The sequence below is a fragment of the Eublepharis macularius genome, chromosome 5 (assembly GCF_028583425.1).
Source record: "Eublepharis macularius isolate TG4126 chromosome 5, MPM_Emac_v1.0, whole genome shotgun sequence".
Classification (NCBI taxonomy): Eukaryota; Metazoa; Chordata; class Lepidosauria; order Squamata; family Eublepharidae; genus Eublepharis; species Eublepharis macularius.
Genome location: NC_072794.1, coordinates 138,260,308 through 138,283,295, shown reverse-complemented (window position 1 = coordinate 138,283,295; position 22,988 = coordinate 138,260,308). Strand labels below are relative to the sequence as shown.

The window sequence follows — 22,988 nt, the reverse complement described above, 5'->3', positions numbered from 1 at the left end:
TCCAGCTCTATACCCAAAAACATAAGAGTCTGGGCTGGGCCCTCAGTCTTCTCACGAGCCAATGGTACTCCGAGCTCCCTGGAAATTCTAACAAAATCTTCCAGGAGGTGGGCACACTGCCCCCAACCTGCTTGGCCCACAAAAAGGAAATAATCTAAATAGAGGGTGGTGTCTCGGCAGCGTTGCCGGCAACACAATGCCCATTCAAGAAATGTACTAAAACGTTCAAAGGCTACACAGGAAATAGAGCATCCCATAGGAAGCGCTCTGTCCATGTAAAACTGTCATTCGAAGCAGAAACTCAACAACTCAGAGTCATCAGGATGGACAGGTAGAAGACAAAATGCCGACTTAATGTCACATTTAGCCATCTCCGCCCCAGGGCCACACCTCTTGACCACACTGATCGCTTGGTCAAAGGAGGTGTACCATACTGAGCAAAGGTGCTCTGGAATGTCATTGTTTACAGAACTTCCCCTGGGGTATGACAAGTGATAGATTAGCTGGAACTCGCCGGCTGCCTTTTTAGGAACAACTCCCAAAGGGGAGACCCGTAAATGTGGAACAGGTGGAGAAGGAAATGGCCTCAAAACCCTCCCCTCAGCACATTCCTTTGCTATCTTTGCATGGACCACTTCCTCCATGCCAACCACAGAACGCAAACTGGGTGACATGAAGGAGGATCTGGGGCCCTGGAATGGGATTCGAAACCCAGAAGAAAAACCTTTTAACAAAAACAGAGCATCCTCCCGCCTGGTGTAATTGGCCAACAGGGCCTCAAGCATCCTTAGATTTACTGGGCTGGGACCCTTTTCCAGAAGCTTATTGCCCTCCAGAACCACCCCCTTGCCTACCAAATGACTCAAATCGCTTGCAGGCTGTGAATGAATGAGGGCCTCTACATACTGGGCGCTCATGCCCAAACCTACAATCCTTCCTACTACAACCCCCCCCCCCCCCGGGAGGAAAACTCCCAGCACAGCAGCTGAGATTGAACTGACTGCCCCGCAGGAGTTTGGGTGCCTGATGTTGGTGCAGATCCTGAGGAAGAGCGTTGCACTAGGTGGCAGCTATCAGAACCATCACCAACATTAGGCTTTGCCGGGGACATCAGCTGCAGCCACACCTGCTGATGTATTTGGTCCCATGGCAAAGATGGATTGAGGGTGGAACACATCCAGAACTCTTCGTCATATTGCAGCCAAGCTGCACCAATGAAGTCCATGTATCCCCGATAAATAATGTCCATATACTGGAACAAGGGGGCAGCCCTCCATGGTTGAGCACAGGCAATAACACCGGCGTAAATCAAAAATTCTGGCAACCAGTTGAACCAGGATCAATCAATCTTTCTGCTCTTAAGGCTCTCTTTGTCTCTATCATCCATGTCCTCTTTATCCTTCTTTTCCAGCTCCCTGAAAAGAAGAGTAAAGACATCGACATACTCGCCCTTAAGGATTTTTTCTTGTGTGGCCAGTGTGAAGTGATCCCCGAGGGGCATGGCAGTATCACCAAATGGTAGGGCTCTAAATGGCACCACCCCATAATTGGCCCAAGGGGTACCGTAGTATGAACCCCATAGCGCAATCAAACCCATACCCAGCTGCGCTTGAGCTGGTGCTGGAGGTCTCATACCTGGCCCCATTGCCTGTCCCCAATGCGGCCACCCAGTGGCTGCACTAGCAGGTTGAGAAGGACTAGGCTGAATGTATGCCAATTGTAGTGGATGCTGGGGCAGCAGCCTGAACCCATGGCCCCCAAGACCACCCATACCCCTGCTGGGGCAATGATGCCTTACCTTCCTATTCAGGAGGCTGAACAGCCAGTGCCCCCTGGGTTGAGTCAGCCATCCCTTCGCCATCACTAGATGCAGTGGAAGCGTCCTCTATAAGTTCAGTCTGCTGAGCACTAGCTGTATCACCCTCTGGCATGGCAGCTGCTCATCCGATACCAGAAGTACCCTCAAGGGCAGACAAATGAGATAAAATGTCAGCGATAGATACTGACTTCGATACAACCCTAGCCGACCTGGCCCTCTGAGACCCCGAAGCAACCATTGGGGAGCCTTTAGCCTTTTCCAAAGCAGCAATCCTCTCAAGGATTTGCGGTCTAGTGGGCCAGCGGCAGCAGGCCACTTATCTGACTGCTTACCCTTTGAGGTCCCAGTTCCCTTCTTTGGTGGCATGGTAAAGCCATTAAAGCTAACACACAGTAACTTTAAGGTGGTTATGATCCCAAAAATAAGCTGCCCCAACCTTAATGGCTGTCAGGCAAAATTCCCCATAGGGGTTGAATTCAAAGTAACCACCAGAAATTACCCACCAAACTTGCCACCAGGCCTAATGCCTTGACTAAATGGCAGTGTGGCCCAACCCCTTAAAATGGCCACAAGACCTAAAATCCTCAATTCAAATGGCCTGGAGACTAAAATGGCTGCCAGGCCTAAAAGCCGGCCTGGAGCCCAAAATGGCCACCGGGCCTAAAAGCAGGCCTGGAGCCCAAAATGGCCACCGGGTCTAAAGCCTGAAATCAAACTAGCAGCCGCGCCTGAGGATGGGGAGAGGGCTTAAAAACTCTAATCAATATGGCCACTGGGCCAAAAGCCCCAATTAAAATGGCCATTAGGCTCGAATCCAAGATGGCCCAATCACTAACAAGTGCCCCAAGGTGATGAAGCCACAAGGCAGCCAGGGCCAAGGCCACACCATCTCCGGGTCTCCTCAGTAAAGGAAGGGCAAAGTGCACCAGCGCGAGCGCCCACCCTGTGCCTTCCCTGTCCCCCACAAACTGTATTCACTGCAAAGCCCGACAGCCCAATTCAACAGGACGCCCCCATGGAGCGACTTGCAGCCCGCCAGGCATAGGCTTCCCTGCCCCATCTGGGAAAGCCACTCCGTGACCACCAAAGCTGGGCTGAGCAGAGGCGCGCCAGGCCCCACGAGGCCAAGCCTTGCAGCGCTTCGACGCTCCACCGCTGCCACCTCGTCTGCTCCGACCCTCGCTGCCAACTTGCTGTGCCACCTCGCTCAGCCCAGCCTCGCGCTCCAACTCTGGCCGGAGCAAGGAATACGGCGCCACACTGGGGTGAACCTCACTGTGCGCAGGCAAACCCTGCCGCTGAAGTCTCATCTCTCGCTCTTCTTGCCAGTGAGAGGAGAGAGAAAAAAACGTTCCTCTTCCATTCGAGCAAGAAAGCACAACTGCACTGTTGGGGGCAGAGCAGCCTGAGGAGGCTTCCAAGCTCTGCCCTCACCAGAGAGCCGGATGGCCGGGAATGTCTGCCTGCCTCCATTCCACCGCGGAGGCAAACAGCACCCGGCTAAGGCAGCAGTTGCCACCTGCTGGGAGTGCTGCATAGTTAAACATTCTACATGCTCAAAATGTGTTATAAACGACCCACAGTAAGTTCCAATGGGAAATATATTGGGGGTTTAGACAGCCGGGTGCCATCTGGGTCTTACAATGAAAAAATGATGAAGGACTTTATTTTTAAAAGGAAGCTACTTAAGTGTGTCTGTTTATCTCAAATGAACTACAATTTGTCTTTAGTTCACATTTCCATCTTCTAGATTGGTGTTTGTTTCACACACAAATATACTTGGCCTTTTAAGATCTATTTTTCCCTCCACTTTTTTTTAGCAGGTTTCATAAATTACAATAAATTCTGTGACCTAGTGTCAAATAATTTTGCTCTTCTGAAATATCTCTATGAGCTTGGTTCATAAGTCCCTAGCCCCAGTTGACTGAGCTTTCCCCTCCATATCTTGATTCAATTGTAACAAAGGCATACATAAGAATAATTGGTTTTGAACAATACAGCCCACTTACACATTTATAAGAGTTTGGTAATTATGATGGGAGGGCTAACTGGGATGAATACTGCAGTGTTTGTGCATGTGAGAAACTACATATTACATCCAACTTTTGCTGGTGCTCATCTATAGAGCTCTTTCTAGGTTTTTTCGTTCCTCCATGTTGGTGACATGGCGCTGGATTTTGTGGTTCAGTTCTGCTTACTTCTGGGAGTCTTGTGTCAGAAGAAAGCTCCTTCCAGCAGAGGAAAGTACTTCTACTAGTTGAACTAGTCTGTGGGATCCAACTCATGAAGCAAAACAATGGATGTGTGGATATGTATCTGTTTTTATTTAATTTTCATGCGTAATCAGGACAACCATTTTTGTCTTGCTCAAGTTGTGTTGCAAACGTATCATATCTGTTTATGTGCCATTTATGTTACTCATGATTTGTACATCACTTATATGTTCAGGGCTTTTTTTCTGGGAAAAGAGGTGGTGGAACTCAGTGGGTTGCCAGCACAGGAGGCAACACTTGGCAGGAGGTGATGCTCCTGGTACCACATGTGCGCGTGCAAAGTGCACACATGCTCCCAGGGCCAATGACATCACTTTGAGTCAGCTGGAACAAGGAGGGAGTTTTTAAAAGTTTAAATCACCCTCGGCTGGAGTGGCGCGAAGGGCAATCTAAACTTCCCTATGTCTGGAGATGGGGGGCGGGGCCACTGGCCATGTGACCATTTTCAAGAGGTTCCGGAACTCCGTTCCACCACATTCCAGCTAAAAAAAAGTTCTGTATATGTTATTTATAAGCAAATGACACAAAATAGGCATTGGTTTTTAACAACAATATTTCTATCCGTTTTTGTTAATATGGTTTGGGAAAAGGAATGACTGCAGGGTGGATAAACCAGAAAAGAAACATCAGCTTTTAAATAAACCCAGAGTTGACAGAAAATTCAGCCAACATCTACAAGAAAAAACAAATTATATAAATGTTCATTGTTCACTATGGCTTTTTAGGGCTCTTTGTTTACATCCATAGAAGTATTTGAATGTCTCTCTCTAATGTGACTGTGCAGAGGCATGTTTGCTTGTACAGATAGATTTTGTACATGTTTGCTTTTACAAAATCTATCTGTAAATAGGTTTTGAGGTATACATTACCCAAATGGTATTCCTCCAAAAAGCCAAAAAAGCTTTGTACCCTGTAGCAATCTCCTCCAGACATTATGGCATGTGCTAAGCAGCTTTTAAAAATCTAGATAAGTTGACTTACAAAGTATTAATGGATTGTGAAGAACTGAAATTGTCTGGAGCTGATGTATTTAGATAAAGTTGCTTAAGGTGAGATCCAGGTTTTAATTTTTAGCTTCTGTTTTTTTGGGGGAGGGGGGGGGTGCAGCAGCTTTGTGACACATAAAAACAATATATACTGTTAGTATTAGTAAGTTGTTTTTACTATCCCGGCAGGATTTTGGCAAGGTAGAATATGCACTTATTTCCTAAATAAAATAAATAATAAATCTGATAGCAAGCTGGTTCAGCAAATGATGTCAACTCAGCCTACTCTATGGTTGCAATCCTTGAAACAGTTCTAATGCAATCAGTGGGACTTGGTGCCCAGAGAGCCAGTTTGGTGTAGTGGTTAAGAACATGGGACTCTAATCTGGAGAGCCGGGTTTGATTCCCCACTCCTCCACTTGAAGCCAGCTGGGTGACCTTGGGTCAGTCTCAGCTCTCTCAGAGCTCTCTCAGCCCCACCCATCTCACAGGGGGATTGTTGTGAGGTAATAATAACATACTTTGTAAACCGCTCTGAGTGGGCATTAAGTTGTCCTGAAGGGCGGTATATAAATCAAATGTTATTATTATTATTATCTCTTATGCTCAGACTTGAGATGTCATTATTTTGAAAATGTTACCCAAAGAGACCTGAGTAAGTAATCCAGAAATGGATATTTTATTGTTTTTGTTAATCAAGAACTGTAGCTTGGCTGGTTTGGGAAAATCTTTCTTCATCTTTAGGTGCCTCAAGGTGCTCATTAATTATCCCTACCTGTCTACTAGTAACCCACACTATACCAGCCATCCTTAATTAAAGCCTAATCAATTCAATCAGCAGGTTTAATTATTACAGTATCACCCAACCCTACAAAACAATAAAGAGCAGGTGAGATAAAGACCTTTTCAAAACCAGTTGGAAGGAAACCCCAAGCATTCCTAAAGGCAATCAGCTAACCCCACATTATTCCATTCAGCATGGGTGAGTGGGGCGGGAGCCACAACAAGAGGCCTGTTGGTAAGAGGAATATCTGGCTTAAGTGTCTGCACCTACCTCCATTTAATTGATCCACATTTAATTGTTCCACATGAGGCCCTGCCTCTATAGAACCTCACATTCTACTCTTAGGATTGGGGGGGAAACACTGCCCCAGTCCCATTGAGTCAAGTAATGAATTTATGTTTGCAATTAAATTAGGGCTGTTTTCCACAATGATTGGTCTATTACATGGAAACTGTTTAAAATTATTGCTCAACAGTTTCTCCGTACACTGTATGTCTTCTGACAACAGAACACAGATCCTTCCATTCCATGAATTCAACATTCATTTGTTCAGAGGTTGTTGGAATGGAAATTGTTTGAGGGGAAGACATGCGTTATTTAGTTGTAGTATCAGCTTTGGTCCTAGTGCTATTTTTTTTTTGCAAATATCTCTGTGTAGCCTGTATGTATTTCCAAAACAACATTAGCAAATGTTTCAGAGTCCTAAGTGTTTCTAAATGAGAACTATACAATGTGATGAGAAAAGGATACTGCGTCATTTTACTGTATTATTTAAGTATAGTTTTGAAAAGCCTGGGTTGTAGGGATTGCATTCCCCTTGAGAATGCAATCGTGCTTTTACAAATCACATTGGAACAGAAAGCACCATGTACCAGAGATTCAGCATGGCCAGGTTTCTCAGTTCACAGTGGAATAAACATTTTTTATGATGAACATTAGATTTATGACTTTTTTAGCAACATCCTGTTGTTTTGATGGGATGCTTAATGGTCAAAACAATGAATGGCTGATAGGAGTTGAGTTTGGCATTTCCTTTGGAGAAATAATTTTAACCATCCTAGGAACATTGTATAATGCAGTTTTCCTGCACATCAATAGTTCATGATGAGATCCCAAATAACTGCTGCCATTCTCCCAGCAATCTATTGTAACTAGACACTAATGCACAAATAATGCACCTTTTCTCCTCTAACTTTGAAGATGAAAATGAGCTTCCCTCATCTACTTTCTTCCCCCATCCCTCCCTTCTCTTTAGGAGATTAGCCACCATTAGGTAGCACTTCCTTTGTACGAGGAAATGGATGCATGATCAAAGATCTTGCTATTTGCAGAATCATTACTACATATGTGTGGTGATTTGAGCTACAGCCACTTATTACCCATCTTTGTGAAGAGCAGCATCTGCAGTGCATCCTGACATTATCTCCCCTGGAGCCCTTTGTGAGCTGGTACAAAATACTGCAGACTGGCAAGGATTGTCTTCTTAAACAGCATACTCATAATCTGGTAGTCACATATTCTGCATTTTCTTCCACTCCATCACAGATGAAATAGTTATCATTTTAAGAAATAAGCAGTGTGTTGTGGTTTCCAGCTAATCGTTTATTAGTTAGCAGTAGAAAATTTGGCTTCCTGATCAATATGCGATACAGTTCTTTATTGTCTAGGTATCTGCCCATAATATAAAGACCTGTTCCATCTTTCAAGCTACTGTTGAGAATTCCAAATACTTATTTAGTCACCCCTCCTTTATTTTCCTCCCCAATGAGGACCCAAAGTGGCAGACAAAATGTAATTTAAATTAAAAGATACCATGAACTGAAATAAAAGATACAATAAATATAAAACATTAAATATTGAGCTGGTCTTGGATCCACAGGTGGCTTAATTAGGGCCACAGGGTAAGAACCAAGGACAAAGATCCCTTTGATGCCTACCTTTCATCTCCACTAAAGAGTTGTGTTCTTGCCATGCCCAGGCTTAAATTACCTGCAAACAGGAAAGACAATAGAAACTCAACACTGATCTTATTAGCTGGCAGAGATGTTCTCAGAATTCCCTTCTCTTTGCTCCAAACAGAATTGAGTTCAGGGGAGGATTATGGGAGTTCTCATTTTTTAATCACAGAAAGGAGCAAAGATGTAACTAGCTCAACAGGGAAGTACACCATAACACCCAAGAGCAAGCTTTCAGAGCACTGTCATCTTTACTATTCGTGTCAGAGGTTGCCATTCTGGGCTGCTCCCCTTGTATTATCTGATCTTGTCCTCTTCCTGTACAGCTATCTAGAGATTTTGTTAACTATGACAAAGCCTTGGAGAATTTTATTCTTTACTTTCTTTCTTAACAGTGAAACCATCCAATAAAACCAGTGAATTAAAAACGCATTGAAACAGAAAGCGGTATACTGCATTGAAATTACACAAACCCTCTGAAATGTATAGTGCAAACCTTTTTAAGCCCATCTACTTCAACTGATTTAGAAGAGTATGTAACTCTGTTTAGGATTGCATTGCTAGTACTAGTCTTGGAAAAACAAACAAAAAGCACTTCCTGTAGAGTCTAAGCAAAGTGAGGTCTCCAGTTGTAGAGCAGTTGGTGAGAATGTTCTTCTAGTGCAAGATGTGTGCATGGATACTCTAGTTAAGAGTGTGCTCTTAAGTGTTGGAATGGAAAAAAAGAAATAGTTATTCTGCAAGATAAGGAGGTCTCAAGCTCTTTAGCAATTCATATATCAAAGCTGACACTTTGAATTATGCTCATAATATAATAGGTATGAATTATACGACATAAGGGTAATTTATAGCCATAATGTATGCATTTAATGTATCGGATAAATTCATACAGTTCAGGTGTTTGAGTTAGCCCTATTCCTCTATCTATATAGTAACTGATATTGTTAGAAACACTGCCTTTGTACACAGTTAAAATACCTTGTGTGCATTCTAGTATTTCTCATGGGCATAAGAGAAACCATTTAGTTTTCTTGTGTCAAAACTTCTGATGCCTGTGAAGCCAAAAGCAACAACTTTCCTACTTGTTTTAGTTCCAGTTGCACTAGGAATTCAACTGCAAGAGGAGGATGTGACTGGTCTCTTCAACATTGTATTATCAGATGCGCTGTTTTCTAGGGGAAAGGCAGCGGGTTTGGCTGAATGTTAAATGATATGTTGCCATTTTCTATCCCTACTTTGTTATGTTAAAACACAAGAAGGTTATTTCATAAACATTCTGTTGTTATTTATTTTGCAGGCTCTACCCGAGGGGCAGACAGCATCTTGGGATACAGCCAAAGAAGATGAAAATCGCAATAAGAACAGATATGGCAACATCATCTCTTGTAGGTGCAAATTCAAACTGAACTGAACTTCCTGTTTATATCTTGTAAGCATCTAGCAGAGAGGGGGTAAATGTAAACAAGAATAAAAGCACAAAATATCTGGCATTCTTAACCTCTTCATTCAATTTTTTAAAACCATGCTTCTTTGTTACTTTTCCTCTTATCCCACCTTTTTTGCTTTATTGTTTCTCATTTCCTTAGTATGAATTTCTCAGTGGATATTATGATCATTATTTTGCTGTTTGTCTTCATACAAGGAAGCTGAAGAGGGTTGAGACATGGAGTATCAGGGATGATTATGAAAAAATGTGAAATACTAGTAGGCAGCAATTTGTGAAGGACTTGATGGTAGCTGTGATGTTTTGACAATTGTGTTCCTTTAATCCAGGCCAGTGTTTGAGACTGCCGTAGTCCACTCCAGGATTCGGTGTAGGCAGGAACAGGAAAGGGAAGTTGTGGTAGCTGCAGCTAGGGAGAGTGGAGGAATGGAGACTGAATTAAAGTCTTGCCTGTTGGAAACAACACTGCCTTATCATTTCCAAGTCTGGCATTAAGGACACAATGGTAGGGAGCGCTCCACTGGGGATGAGTGAATGGCCCCTATTTAATTTCTTTTTATATTCATTTAGATCTTTATCAATACTTTTGGTTCTCCTCTTTTGACTGTTGACTTGTCATTTGTATTGTATATGTCATGGCTTGTATATTTTTGTTTTGTACACAGAACATGGAGATTTCCTGCATTTCTGTCTGTTTCTGTAGCTCCTTTCAACCCTCAGAAGAATAATTCCCTGGGGTTGCAGGATCCACATGGAGGAATAGCCACTCAGGTTGTAGTCCTGGAGTGAGGACGGCCAAGAGGGTGCAAGTGCTCCTTCTTTGTGTTCTGCAACTGCATCTCCAAAAGGGAGCATCTCCTTGTTCCTTCCCACTCCAGACTACCACCATCTCACACAACTGTGCTTCCACACAGATCCTGTGAACAGACAGGAACATAGGAAAACTCCACGTGCCTTCCATGCATGGATGGTTGGATAAAGGTGCAGATGTTTTCATGTGCAGTTTATTTTGTATTTATATGCATATCTCAATTATATAAATAATAGGCTATGATTGAATGGGCACATTGTAGTGAAAGCCTGTGAACAAATCAGTACAAGAAAAAGAGAACAAAATATTCACTATTGGGTCAATGCACAAAAGGAAAAAAAATAAAATAAAAGCAGGAATATTTCATATCAAAATGAAGAATACAAAACCACCCTAGTCTTCAATTATTCCATAGGGTAATTTATTCTTTCTGGAGCTTCATTGTTCCTGTTACAAGATTTTTAACTTTCAATTGACATGAATTCTCTTTTTTACACCAAAGTTATGATACTAGCTTTCATTTCTGCTCCTGCAAGAAGTATTTTCAATCCAAAATCAAAACAGTCAAACAATTATTGCAGCCTAGAAGGCTTTATAGTTTCTTTTTATTTTAGAAAATGTATATTCTCCTCTTCCATTTGAATAAAACATGCATGACAACTTGCAGTCATATAATCATCATCATCAGGCTGGGAAATTTGGCTTAGACAAATGTGCAGTACTCTCCATGCAGTGGGGAAAAGTAAAAAAAAATGACAGAGTAGAACTTGAAAATGTGACATTATGAAATCATTATCCACCCTGAGGATGGGCGGTTTATAAATCGAAATGATGATGATGATGATAAATACCTTGGAATATTAGAAGTAGATAACATCCTGCATGTGAAAGTAAAAGAAATGACTCAGAAAGAATATATCAAGAGAGTACGAAAAATTCTGAAGTCACAATTAAATGGTGGAATACGATCAAGGCCATAAATACCTGGGTGATTCCAGTGATCAGATATCCAGCTGGAATAATAGATTGGATTCCAAACAATTTAGAAAAATTGGATCAAAACCCGTGAAAACTAATGAACATGCATCACTCTTTACACCCAAAAGTGATGTTGACAGGTTATATTTGAGGGTTATGCTCAGTGCCTCAAAATACCCCTTGTGCGCCATGGTGCTCTCATACCAAACAATTAGCTTAAAGTTCCTCAGCACTTGGGCCATGTTGCTTTGTTTTGAGATGCTGAACAGGGGTATTTTTGCATGGATGAAGTCTGAGTGAGCCTTGACCTTCCATGGAAGTGAATGCCTCTCTACTTGTCTTCCAGGATTGCTTTGCTCATAGAGAGACTCTGCCACTCTGTGCACCTCGGGGTGATCTTGCTAGTACTTGGCCACTGCTGCTCAGTGCACTACAGGAGTACAATGTGCATATTTCTTTGCCGCATCTCTAAGTTGCTTCCTCTTTTTAGCATCGGTGTATCTTGCATGACATCTGCTAGGAAGCTTCTTGGGGGCAGTAAGAGGTGGTGGCTACGAGAGGTGTGAGGTGAAGTTGGGTGGAAAATCTGGCCCAATCAGGGAGGAGTGGCCAAGTTGGCATGGGGGGGGGGAGCAGGCAGCAGCCTGTCAGCCACACAGGGAAGCTGTATCCCTATGGGAAAACATATTGTACTCCTTTTTACCCCCTCAGGGGGTGAATTTTTTAAAATCCCTTCTTAATTGTTGTTTACTTCATGAAAGGAAAGTTCTCTCCAAGTTTCATGTTTCTAGGTTCAGGGGTTTGGGCTGGGTGATGATGAGTCAGTCAGGACACTTGTCTTTATATATATACTAACTTGATGCCTGTGCTTCACTACTGTATTTAACTATTTTAAATACAGTTATAATATTTAAGTGTATGTAACATTTTTTGGTTTGGGGGGGGGGTTGAGTTGGTTTTGTAATATAATAGCATAGTACCCGAGCTTCACTAAGGTGTTTGAATAAAGTGAAGTGTGTTGATGCTGAAAACTGATGAAGTGAATTTTAAAATGTAACATTTATTGAAGAGATTTTAAAAGGAAAGGATAGTAGTGCTAGAAATTAGGTGAAAAATACATACAACCTTTTTTTCTACTGAAAAACCTCTTTGTAACCCTCATTGGTGGTTTTCCCCTCAGGCTGCTGGGTGAGCTCACTCTGAAGCAGGCCACGTAGAACTGCCCATGTGAGAAGCAGTCTTCCCTCAAAGTCAATTCCTGCCACCTTCAGTATCTGTCCCTGGGACTTGATCATTATAGCAAAGTAGACCTTGAGGGGGAACTGCAGTCTCTTGAACTTGAAGAGGTTATCTGATGGTATGAATGGTATGCGTGGTATGAACACCAACTCCCCCCGAGTGCTGCTGGTGAACAATGTGGCCTCAATGATGTTCCTGTGGAGGGCTTTCACTTGTAGTCTGGTGCCATTGCAGAGTTTGGGTGGGCTGAGGTTCTGGAGCAGCATCACTGGAGCCCCCATTTTTGGGAGAAGCTTGTGGGCTGGGAAGCAGGAGGGTTGAGCATGTTGAGGTACTCCACAGGGTAGTGGACTGCATCATCCATTTGCACCACTCAGTCCTCAGATCTGTACTCCATTTCTGCCCCTTTGAGGGAATTAAGTTGTGTTTCATTAATGATTGCAGCCTTGTCATTCTTGGGGGTCAGAATGGCATGCTTGCACAGCCCGTTCATGGACTTCTCTGTGATAGTGACGATATCAGGGTATATCTTGGCTGTTAGTAGAGATGGGCACGAACCAGGAAAAAAATGAACCATGTGGTTCGTGGTTCATCAAATTTCATGAACCACAAACTTTCACGAACCTATCCCCTGGTTTGCAAACCGGTTCATTTGGTTTGTGGAAACATCACATCCAGGTCAGAAAATCGTCACTTCCAGGTGAGCAGAAGGTCACTTCCTGGCCAGCAGAAGGTCACTTTTGGGTCAGCAGAAGGTCTGCAGGAAGTCCATCTGCTGTTGCCTAGGAAACTGATTAATCGACGCCAGGCTGTCTGCAGTGACGAACCAAAAAATGAACCAACCGAACCAGCCTAAAGTTCGTGGTGGTTTGTCAGAATTGGGTTCTGACGAACCGCTGGTTCATGAAACACGAACCAGCCTGGTTCGTCATGAATTTTGGTTCATATTTTGGTTCGTGCCCATCTCTAAGCTGTTAGGTCTGCTAGGGTCGTCACTAGAGGGGAAGACTGGGAGGTGTGTTTTTACTTCAGGACACATTCATTGACTCCCAGTAGCAACTATGTACACTTTAGAATGTTGGGGAGATGGCCAGTCAGGCTGCATATGCAAATGACCTCAGGGAAGAGTGGCAGTTGCCGGGAGGGGGGGGAGAAGCACCTTGCTAGCCACACAGGGAAGCTGTATCCCTGTGAGAAACACATTTTACCCCTTTTTACCCCCATTGGGGGCAAATTTCTTAAAATCCCTTCTTAGTGAGCCTCTGCATCACAAAAGGAAGTTTCTTCTCAAATGTCATGTTTCTAGGTCCAGGGGTTTGGGCTGGGCATTGATGAGTCAGTCAGGACACTTGTCTTTAGACAGACAGATGGATAGACGGACGGACAGACAGACAGACAGACAGACAGACAGACAGACAGACAGACAGACAGACAGATTAGATGATAGATAGTGTGATGAGAAATTGGAAGTCTTACTTAGTAGATGAAATTTGTTACATGACCCTAGAATATAAACTTCACTAAATTTCATTAAAGTAAACTGAAGATATTTGGGCTTCATCGATTCAGATGATACATTTTACGGGCATAACTTGATGGTGAAAGTTATAATCAATATATTTAATTTTCAATGTGGCACCTTCTGCAGGTACTGAATCCATTGATTGGAGTCATGAACAGACAAGACAGATCTTTCTACAAACAAAAGAAAAGCCCCAGGTTTTCAAAAAAATCTGAAATCTTAAAAAGAAAAGAGAGGGGTTGAAACACCCACAAAGTAATACATGCAGCACCTGTACCTTTAAGGAGATCTCAGTGGCCATTGTGGGGGTTGCTAAGAAACCGCAACAATATTGCCAACCTTCAAACCAGTTTCAATCAGTAAAGGGGAGAGGGTAGGGCTATTTTGGTCTCCCAGTCTCTACTCCCCTCTTTCCTATTGTGGAAGGAAGACTCATCAGAGTCAAGTCCAGTAGTAAGCAATGAGCTGCTTGCTACTCACCCAGGTAACTCACCCAGGTGTAGCAGTGGCTACAACTTGATAATGCTCACGTTGCATGGGCCCAGGGGCAGCCTCTGCACAACTTGCATGATGTGGCTGGCCTCAGCAGTGGCCACCACACAACTCATGTGAGTAACTTGCTACCACACAAATTTTGCAATTTGGCCAGTTTTTCTCACTGAGAGGCTGCAAGGGGGAGAAAAGGAATGAAAGCTAAGAGCTAATGTGGTCTAGTGACTAGGGTGTTGGACTAGGATCTTGGAGGCCCAGGTTTGAAAACCTGCTTGGTCATGGAAGCTTGATGGATGACCTTGGGCCAATCACACTCTCTCAGCCTAATCTACCTTACAGGGCTAGTGTAAGGATAAAATGGAGCAGAGGAAGAGGATGTGGTCTGCTTTGGATCCCCATTGGGGAAAAAGATGGGGTGTAAATGTAATAAATGAATAAATAAAGCTGAAGGTTAGGGAGGCAGATAAAAGAGAGGTGAGTGCTAGGTAGAGAATGAAGCTGGGAATTGAGACAGGAAATGGGGTGCTGCCGGGATGAAAAAGGAGGGCATAGTATAGGAAAGAGCATACAGGGGAAAATAACGTGACCCTCCCCCCTAAGGCCCTTGCAGTGTCCCTGCTTGTCAATATATCTGATTCTCAACGTGGCCCCCTTTATGGATACTTAAATCCAATGATGGTGGCCATGAACAGACAAGACAGATCTTTCTACAAATCCCAGAAAAGCCTCAGGTTTGCAGAAAAAAACTCAAAGCTTAGGGGAAAATGCATTAGGAGTTAACCCCACCAAAATAATAGAAGTAGTGTCTCTGTCTTTAAGAAAGGAGATCTCAGAGGGCATTGTAGGGTTTGCTGGGCAATCACAACAGCATTGCCAGCTTCCAAGCCTTGGTGTCTGTCAGAAAATGACAGGGGGAGGGGCTGGCAGGGCCTTTTCCAGATATGTTTCAGCCTTTGACACTCCTCAGGTCCAAGCCTAGCAGAAACCACTGGTTACACTCACACCACAAAAGCCATTGTGGTGCAGTGATTAAGAATTTCATACTGGGATCTGAGAGACCCAGATTTGAATCCCCATTGCTCCACGAAAGCTCCCTGGGAGACCTTGGGTCAGTCACACATTCTAAGTGACTGACCCAAGGTTACTGTAAGCAAAAGGTTACTGTAAGCAAAAACATTTCATTGGGTTGTTGTTGTGAGGATGAAAAAGAGAAAAGAATGATGCAAGTTGCTTTGGATTTCCATTTTGGAGAAAGGTGAGATAAAAAATGAAAATAATAATAATAAATATAGCTGAAGATGAGGGGCAGATAAAAAGTAACCAGTTGGTGGGAAGGAGGGAAGAAATCAGAGAAAGGTGAGTGTGGGGTGGGGGTTGCAGGATGAGGCAAAGAGGAAAGAGTGTGTGGAGTGGGATACAGAGAAAAGTGAGGTAACCCCTGCAAGGCCTCTCAGATTGCCCACATGCAACTGGTCTGGCCCAGTAGCCAGCTGGCAACCCTGAGAACATGCTGGGGGCAAGGACTGGTTTGCCAGTGTCACTCATCACTTCCAGCAAAAAGCAAATCCTAGAGCATTCTGTGAGGTCCCTCCTGTTTTTTGCCAAAAGTAAAGTTGCTCACCAGCATGATGCCAACACATGAGCTCTAACTTACCACCATTTTCTCCCACTGGCCTTCAAGGTTCTGGCCAGCAAAGGTGAGGTTTGTTAAGAGCCTATGCCAAGGGGATGGAAGGAGGGAAAACTGAAGATGGTGTGGGGGCAGATCATAATGATAGTTTGCCTGGTGAGTGGGAAAGAGAAAAGGAAGCAGGAAAGGGGAGAGGCTATGGGGACTTTAGGGAAGGGAAAGAGAAAATGGTGGGGGAGGGGGAAATGAGATGCCCCCAGAAGATTGCCGGACCCGTACTTGTAGTACTTAGTAATCAGGGTTGCCAGTTGATTAAAATAATCATAGTCCAATAATTGTAAATCTTCATGTTTGTCCATGTACAAACACCCTTTTTTTTAAGGGGGGATTCATTTTTGTGATGGATGTGCATGTCAAAGAGAAAATCTCTTTAGAAGAAGCATTCCTAGGGTTGCCAGCTCCAAGTGTGGACATTCCTGGAGATCTGGGGGGAGAAACCTGGAGAAAGTGAGGTTTGGGGAAGGAAAGGACCTTGGTGTGACATAATTCCATAGAGTCCACCCCCCAAAGTAGCCATTTTCTCCAGGTGAACTGATCTCTGTGGCCTGGAGACCAGTTGTAATTCTGGGAAATCTCCAGCCACTATCTGGAGGCTGGCTACCCTAGGCATTCCTTACAGAGTGAAGGGGAATGTTTCTCAGATACGTTTATTGTAAGCAAATAATTAATACACTTGTAAAAAATCTGCTGGATTAACTGTGGTGCCTGTTTAGTTGATCAAAAAGTTTTTTTTATTTGAATGCCTGAAATGATGATAATGAAAATAAAGTTCTGAGTGCACATGTCACTCATCCCATCACTGAGGCAGAGCTCAACCTTTGATGATGCAAGGCCCCATAAAGCTGCTCTGGTAGTTCTTATATGGTTTAGAATAAACAGAACCCGGGATGAATGAGAAAAGTTGAATAAGATCATCAAGGAAGGGTAACCATTTATTTATTAAGTATGATTGCAGAGAAGGGAACATTCTCTTTTAGTGAGGTGTGTGGAAAAGAACGAAGGAAAAGTACATCAAACAAGATGAAAGGGAAGTGAAACATCAAGAAAATATTCACAAAGGTGATTGGTTGCTCAGGAAAGGTAGATGCTTGTCCTGTAGCTAAAAATATAGATGTAATCCTGCAAGAATTACACAAAAGAGAGAGGATATATATTTGAATAACGAAAGGTAAAATGTAATCACGTCTATGCAAACGGTATCTGTTAGATGTAAAATATAGTGAAAGTTCAAACCTAGAGGATGCTGGGAATGATAATGGCAAAAATGAAGGGGTGTAGATAAGAAACTGCTGAAAAGGAAATGGTGGATATGAATGTCTGTAAGATAAATAGTGGGATAAAGATTATTTTTCTCAAAGAACTATTAAATTGAGTTAGCAAATCAACAGAGTTTCTAAGAAAAAATGTATGTAATTAAATAACAGATGATGTGGCAATGAAGCATAGAGTAAATAAAAGATAATCCTTGAAAGTGGAGGACTGTACCAACAGTGTAACTGAGTTGATAGTAAAGGTTCAAGGATGGTATTTAGGTTCACATCACAATATCCATGCTGGAATTTTTTAGAGCTTCTTTCAGTGATACTTACACAGCCCTATTTCTTCCTTTAGAAACAAGACCATTTGATTTTAATGGAACTTTCTTTCCAGGGAAAGTCTGGTGCACAAATGCAGAAGAAAGGGAAGAAAGAGGTGCTAGAATGCTTCAGAACCTGTGCTGCTTCTGACTGCAGGTGGAAGACCAGACTTTGGAATGTTCCCCTGTATTACAGTTTCCTTGCAAGTAGAAGACCAGCACAGCAAGAGAAGGGATAGAATCTTTTCCCCTGCTGTGCTCATATGCATTTGTATGGGTTTTTTATTTGAAGTTAGAATCCACCATTTGCAGTCTGAAGTGGTACTGTCTATTCTGTCATCTCAGCATTCTCTACCTCATTCTTTTGTATGTTTCAACTAGGCTTACCAGGTCCCCTTATACTCCCAGCGAGAGATTGGATACCCAACACTCACCTTGCCACCCCAGTCGGAATGAAGAGGCAGACACAGGAGTTAGAACTAAAGGGCCACTTTATTAATATAACATCAACCATTAAATACGGCAAGGGCAAACTAGCGGTACAGGTCAAGCCACGGGGTCACCCCTGGACCACCGCCTTGACCTGTCTGGGCGAGCCCCACAGCCCCGGGTAGGAGCCATCCATGCAATGGCTTTTCCCCGGCCAGCCAGGCAAAATGGTTCCCCCCTTCAAGCTCCTAAAGCCTCAGCCGTACAGCATGAGGGAAGGACTTACACATGGGGTTCACTGCAGGCAGTCTCCAGGTGGTGGTAGCCGTCACAAGCATACCATCCGCTCCTGGTAGACCCCATTTCCCCACCAATGGGGAATTGCCAAGGGGTGCTCACCGGCCCGCTCCCTATCCCCAAACTCTCTCCTGCCAGTGACTTACAACGATGCACCACCACTGCCAATTACCTCAAACCTCTGCCTGCAGTGCAAGGTAGGCGAAAAACCACCTCTCCCACCTTGCCAATATGGGGAGAGGAGAAAAAATTCCTACCTGGCTCTGGGAACAGCAGCCGGCTAATCCTGCACTACTACAGGGTGAGGTGGGTGGGCCGAGCACGCAGAGCAACTGCCAGCAGGGAGGGCGGAGCTGTCTTCTGAAGGCTTTGTCTCCGCCCCCCCAGCTATATCCCCATATGCCTGGGAGATGTCTCTGCCTGCTTCTCCTTCCGAAGTGGCAAAGTACGGTCCCCAGCTCAAGCCACTGTGTGGCAGCCGGGAGTACCGCATTGCCACCCCAGTCGGAATGAAGAGGCAGACACAGGAGTTGGAACTAAAGGGCCACTTTATTAATATAACATCAACCATTAAATACGGCAAGGGCAAACTAGCGGTACAGGTCAAGCCACGGGGTCACCCCTGGACCACCGCCTTGACCTGTCTGGGCGAGCCCCACAGCCCCGGGTAGGAGCCATCCATGCAATGGCTTTTCCCCGGCCAGCCAGGCAAAATGGTTCCCCCCTTCAAGCTCCTAAAGCCTCAGCCGTACAGCATGAGGGAAGGACTTACACATGGGGTTCACTGCAGGCAGTCTCCAGGTGGTGGTAGCCGTCACAAGCATACCATCCGCTCCTGGTAGACCCCATTTCCCCACCAATGGGGAATTGCCAAGGGGTGCTCACCGGCCCGCTCCCTATCCCCAAACTCTCTCCTGCCACCGCTGGGGCCAAGCCTCTGCTTAGGCCCAAGCGCCCCACAGGTGGCCTAGTGTCCACCGGAGCCCTTGCCGCTGGTTTATGATGATGTCATTGCCAGTGAACCCTGTCACCTCTGTAGAGGTTGGGAAATCCAGCCCTTATCCTAAGATGAAGTAATTTGACTAGTGAACCCCCACACCTCTGTAGAGGTTGGCAAATTCAGCCTTATGTGGAGGCATGGCAAATAAATGCACAGACCCTTCCCCGCTGTGGGAGCACTGCAGACCAAACATCAATCCGCCAGGCCCCCACTTGCCCACACAAGCCTGTAACAAAAGGGGAGCATACTGCCCAGTCAGATCACCACCATGCAGTAAATGACTAAAATGAGGCGGAGGCCGACCTCCCCTCAAACCATCAGACCACTACTTGCCTGTGCGTTGCAAGTCCATGTGAGCCTGAAAGGAAAGGGCCATGCCCTGTGAGCCAAGGTCATTACCCAGGGTGAATGACCGGTACGTGAGGCGGAGGCCGACCTCCCCTTGAACCATCAGGCCACTCCTTGCCTGGGCGCTGCAAGTCTGTGAGCCTGTAAGGAAAACGGTATGCCCTGTGAGCCACGGTCATCACTCACCAGGTGACTGACCTGGACGTGAGGCAGAGGACCACACCCCTCCTCGAGCCATTAGGCCACTCCTTGCCTGGGCGCTGCAAGTCTGTGAGCCTGTAAGGAAAACGGTATGCCCTGTGAGCCACGGTCATCACTCACCAGGTGACTGACCTGGACGTGAGGCAGAGGACCACACCTCTCCTTGAGCCATTAGGCCACTCCTTGCCTGGGCGCTGCAAGTCTGTGAGCCTGTAAGGAAAACGGTATGCCCTGTGAGCCACGGTCATCACTCACCAGGTGACTGACCTGGACGTGAGGCAGAGGACCACACCTCTCCTCGAGCCATTAGGCCACTCCTTGCCTGGGCGCTGCAAGTCTGTGAGCCTGTAAGGAAAACGGTATGCCCTGTGAGCCACGGTCATCACTCACCAGGTGACTGACCTGGACGTGAGGCAGAGGACCACACCTCCCCTCGAGCCATTAGGCCACTCCTTGCCTGGGCGCTGCAAGTCTGTGAGCCTGTAAGGAAAACGGTATGCCCTGTGAGCCATGGTCATCACTCACCAGGTGACTGACCTGGACGTGAGGCAGAGGACCACACCTCTCCTCGAGCCATTAGGCCACTCCTTGCCTGGGCGCTGCAAGTCTGTGAGCCTGTAAGGAAAACGGTATGCCCTGTGAGCCATGGTCATCACTCACCAGGTGACTGACCTGGACGTGAGGCAGAGGACCACACCTCCCCTCGAGCCATTAGGCCACTCCTTGCCTGGGCGCTGCAAGTCTGTGGGCCTGTAAGGAAAACTGTATGCCCTGTGAGCCACGGTCATCACCCACCAGGTGAATGACCAGGATGTGCGGCAGAGGACCGCACCTCCCCTCGTGCCACTCCTTGCTTGGGTGCTGCAACCCTGTGAGCCTGTAAGGAAAATGGTAAGCCCTGTGAGACACGGTCATCACTCACTAAGTGACTGACATTGACGTGAGGTGGAGGACCACACCTCCCCTCGAGCCATCAGGCCACTCCTTGTCTGGGCGCTGCAAATCTGTATACCTGTAAGGAAAACAGCACACCCTGTGAATGAAAGTTATCATCCACCAAGTGAATGACCAGGAGTAAGGTGGAGGACCACACCTCCCCTCGAGCCAACAGACCACTACTTGTCCGGGCACTGCAAGTCTGTGGGATCCAGTAAAGAAAGAGGGGCCAGGCCATCATCTGCCGTAGCCTACACCTCCTCAGGTGCATGACTAGATATGCAGAGGGGAGCAGTTATCTCACCACAGTGGCAGCAGCCTGGCCAACACAGTTCTAGTTGGTCCCGTGACTTGATAACTGCCATTAACAAAACCAAGCTAATTCCCAACTGGCATCCTCTAGGCTCGAATGACTGCCCGAACAACCCCATGCTGGGCCAGCAGATGAGGGACTTCACCCTCCTGTGGCAATACACCACACCCACCAAAAAAGACATGATAAGACATTCTACAACACCAGCCTCAGCCTAACTCTGAACAATCACTGTTGGCTGGCACCAGACAACCTGCTGAATAACAGCCTGAGGTCCATGGCTGTGGCCCTAGAGGCTGCCCCATACAAACTGGGTACTGAGAGAGAGCTGCCAGGCCATGTGGGGTATCACTATCTCTGAAACACCAGCCAGGGGTGGTGAGGGAGTGTCCTACATGTCAGGGAAGTGGCCACACCCTGTTGCAGGGTCTCCCTTTGCTACCCAAGGGGGACATGGCCCCAGCCCCCCTGGGCCCCATGGCCTTCATGACCACCCTTTGGGTTTGACCCAGTTGTCACTGAGACCTGCCAACTTCACGCCATGCGCCAGAAAGGCAACCCCTGACCACTCCATAAGGGATTAGCCATAGGAAAACTGAGCAGACAATGGAAACAGAGATGTATGAAAGCCGGGTGTTACTTGCTCATTGAGGAAAAGATCTGATTCAGATCAAGGCAAAACCAGAGGCAGGGTGCCCAGTTGGAAGAGCCCAGGCTGTATTAGATTGGCCCCTGAATGAAAACCCCACAGCAAAGAGCCCCAGGCGGGGCTAGGAGGAGGCAAAATGCCAACCCAGAGCTGCCAGAGGCCTTACCAACCGCTGTACCCACCCAGACCTCATGGCCAGTCAAGACTGTGTGCGTGTAGGGCAAGACTGCCCTGGGAGGTTCCTATGCCAAACAGGCCTTTTGGGGATCGTGCTTCTGTCCCATGAGAGGACAGCACTTGAGCTTCTGACCACATAGGCTCAGATGCCTCACCAATGGGTAGGAAACCCTGGCATGTATAGCCTAAACATGTTAATAATGTCACAAAATTAACAGTTGATTCATATACTGCCCTCCAGGACACACACTGCCCACTGAGAGAGTTTAAAAAGTGTAACTGGGCATAACGTGCCAGGGGTGAGGGGACCAGGCCTGATCAGCAAGGCTGCATGGCAAGACATACCCCAGCCAGGGCCCATGGGCCCACCCTCGTTGCCCACAGGCTCCCTGCTACAGATACCAGCCCAGTTTACTCCACAAACTCGGTACCTAACAGCACATTCGCACGGCAGTCCCACACCCTATGGTCTGGGATACACTTCCCATGCAAAACATAACAAATGCCCCCATTATCTCCTTAACTGGCGGTTGCACTCTACTGTTACCAGCACAAGTTCCAACTATAAATCTCCTTCAGCCATATCAATGTCATCTTCCCCCATCATCTCACAAGAGGCTGTGTGCCAGACTGGTTGCCACCGAGGGCGCTGGACAATCCCCTTCTGCCAGATAGACTTGACTTCATCAATCCACTGCAACAGTCCCAGGACCGGCTTATGGCAGACTAGCGCATCTCAGCTGCTGCCCATCACTTACAGTAATCTTGTCAATCAGATCCACTGTCTCCTCTGCATGACTGGATTACAGCAGCCTAGGCCAGATCCACTACTGGCTGTCAATTGTGCGAATCTGGTAGAAAGATCAGACCACATCTTAGACTACTGTGCTCTGCATGACAGCTCTGCAGATGCAACAACACAGCATGCCTTTAGGTGGCATGAGTGACATGAATGACAAAACCTAAAAACAACCCTTTATGCCTACAAAGGCTGCAAAATTGAGCAGGGGAAGGTGGGGCAGCAGGTGGTTTAACTAGCCACGACCCTGGGATTGTAGAACCTTGCTAA

The 22,988-nt window shown here is 45.8% G+C and overlaps 1 protein-coding gene across 1 annotated transcript in view; it reads left to right on the top strand.

Annotated features, from left to right (window-relative positions):
* PTPRT (protein tyrosine phosphatase receptor type T) overlaps positions 1-22,988 on the top strand; it is a 560,054-nt gene that overhangs the window by 470,812 nt on the left and 66,254 nt on the right. The window contains exon 18 of the mRNA XM_054980796.1: positions 9,115-9,202. Within this exon, the coding sequence (XP_054836771.1) occupies positions 9,115-9,202 (88 nt within the window). The remainder of the gene's footprint in view (positions 1-9,114; positions 9,203-22,988) is intronic.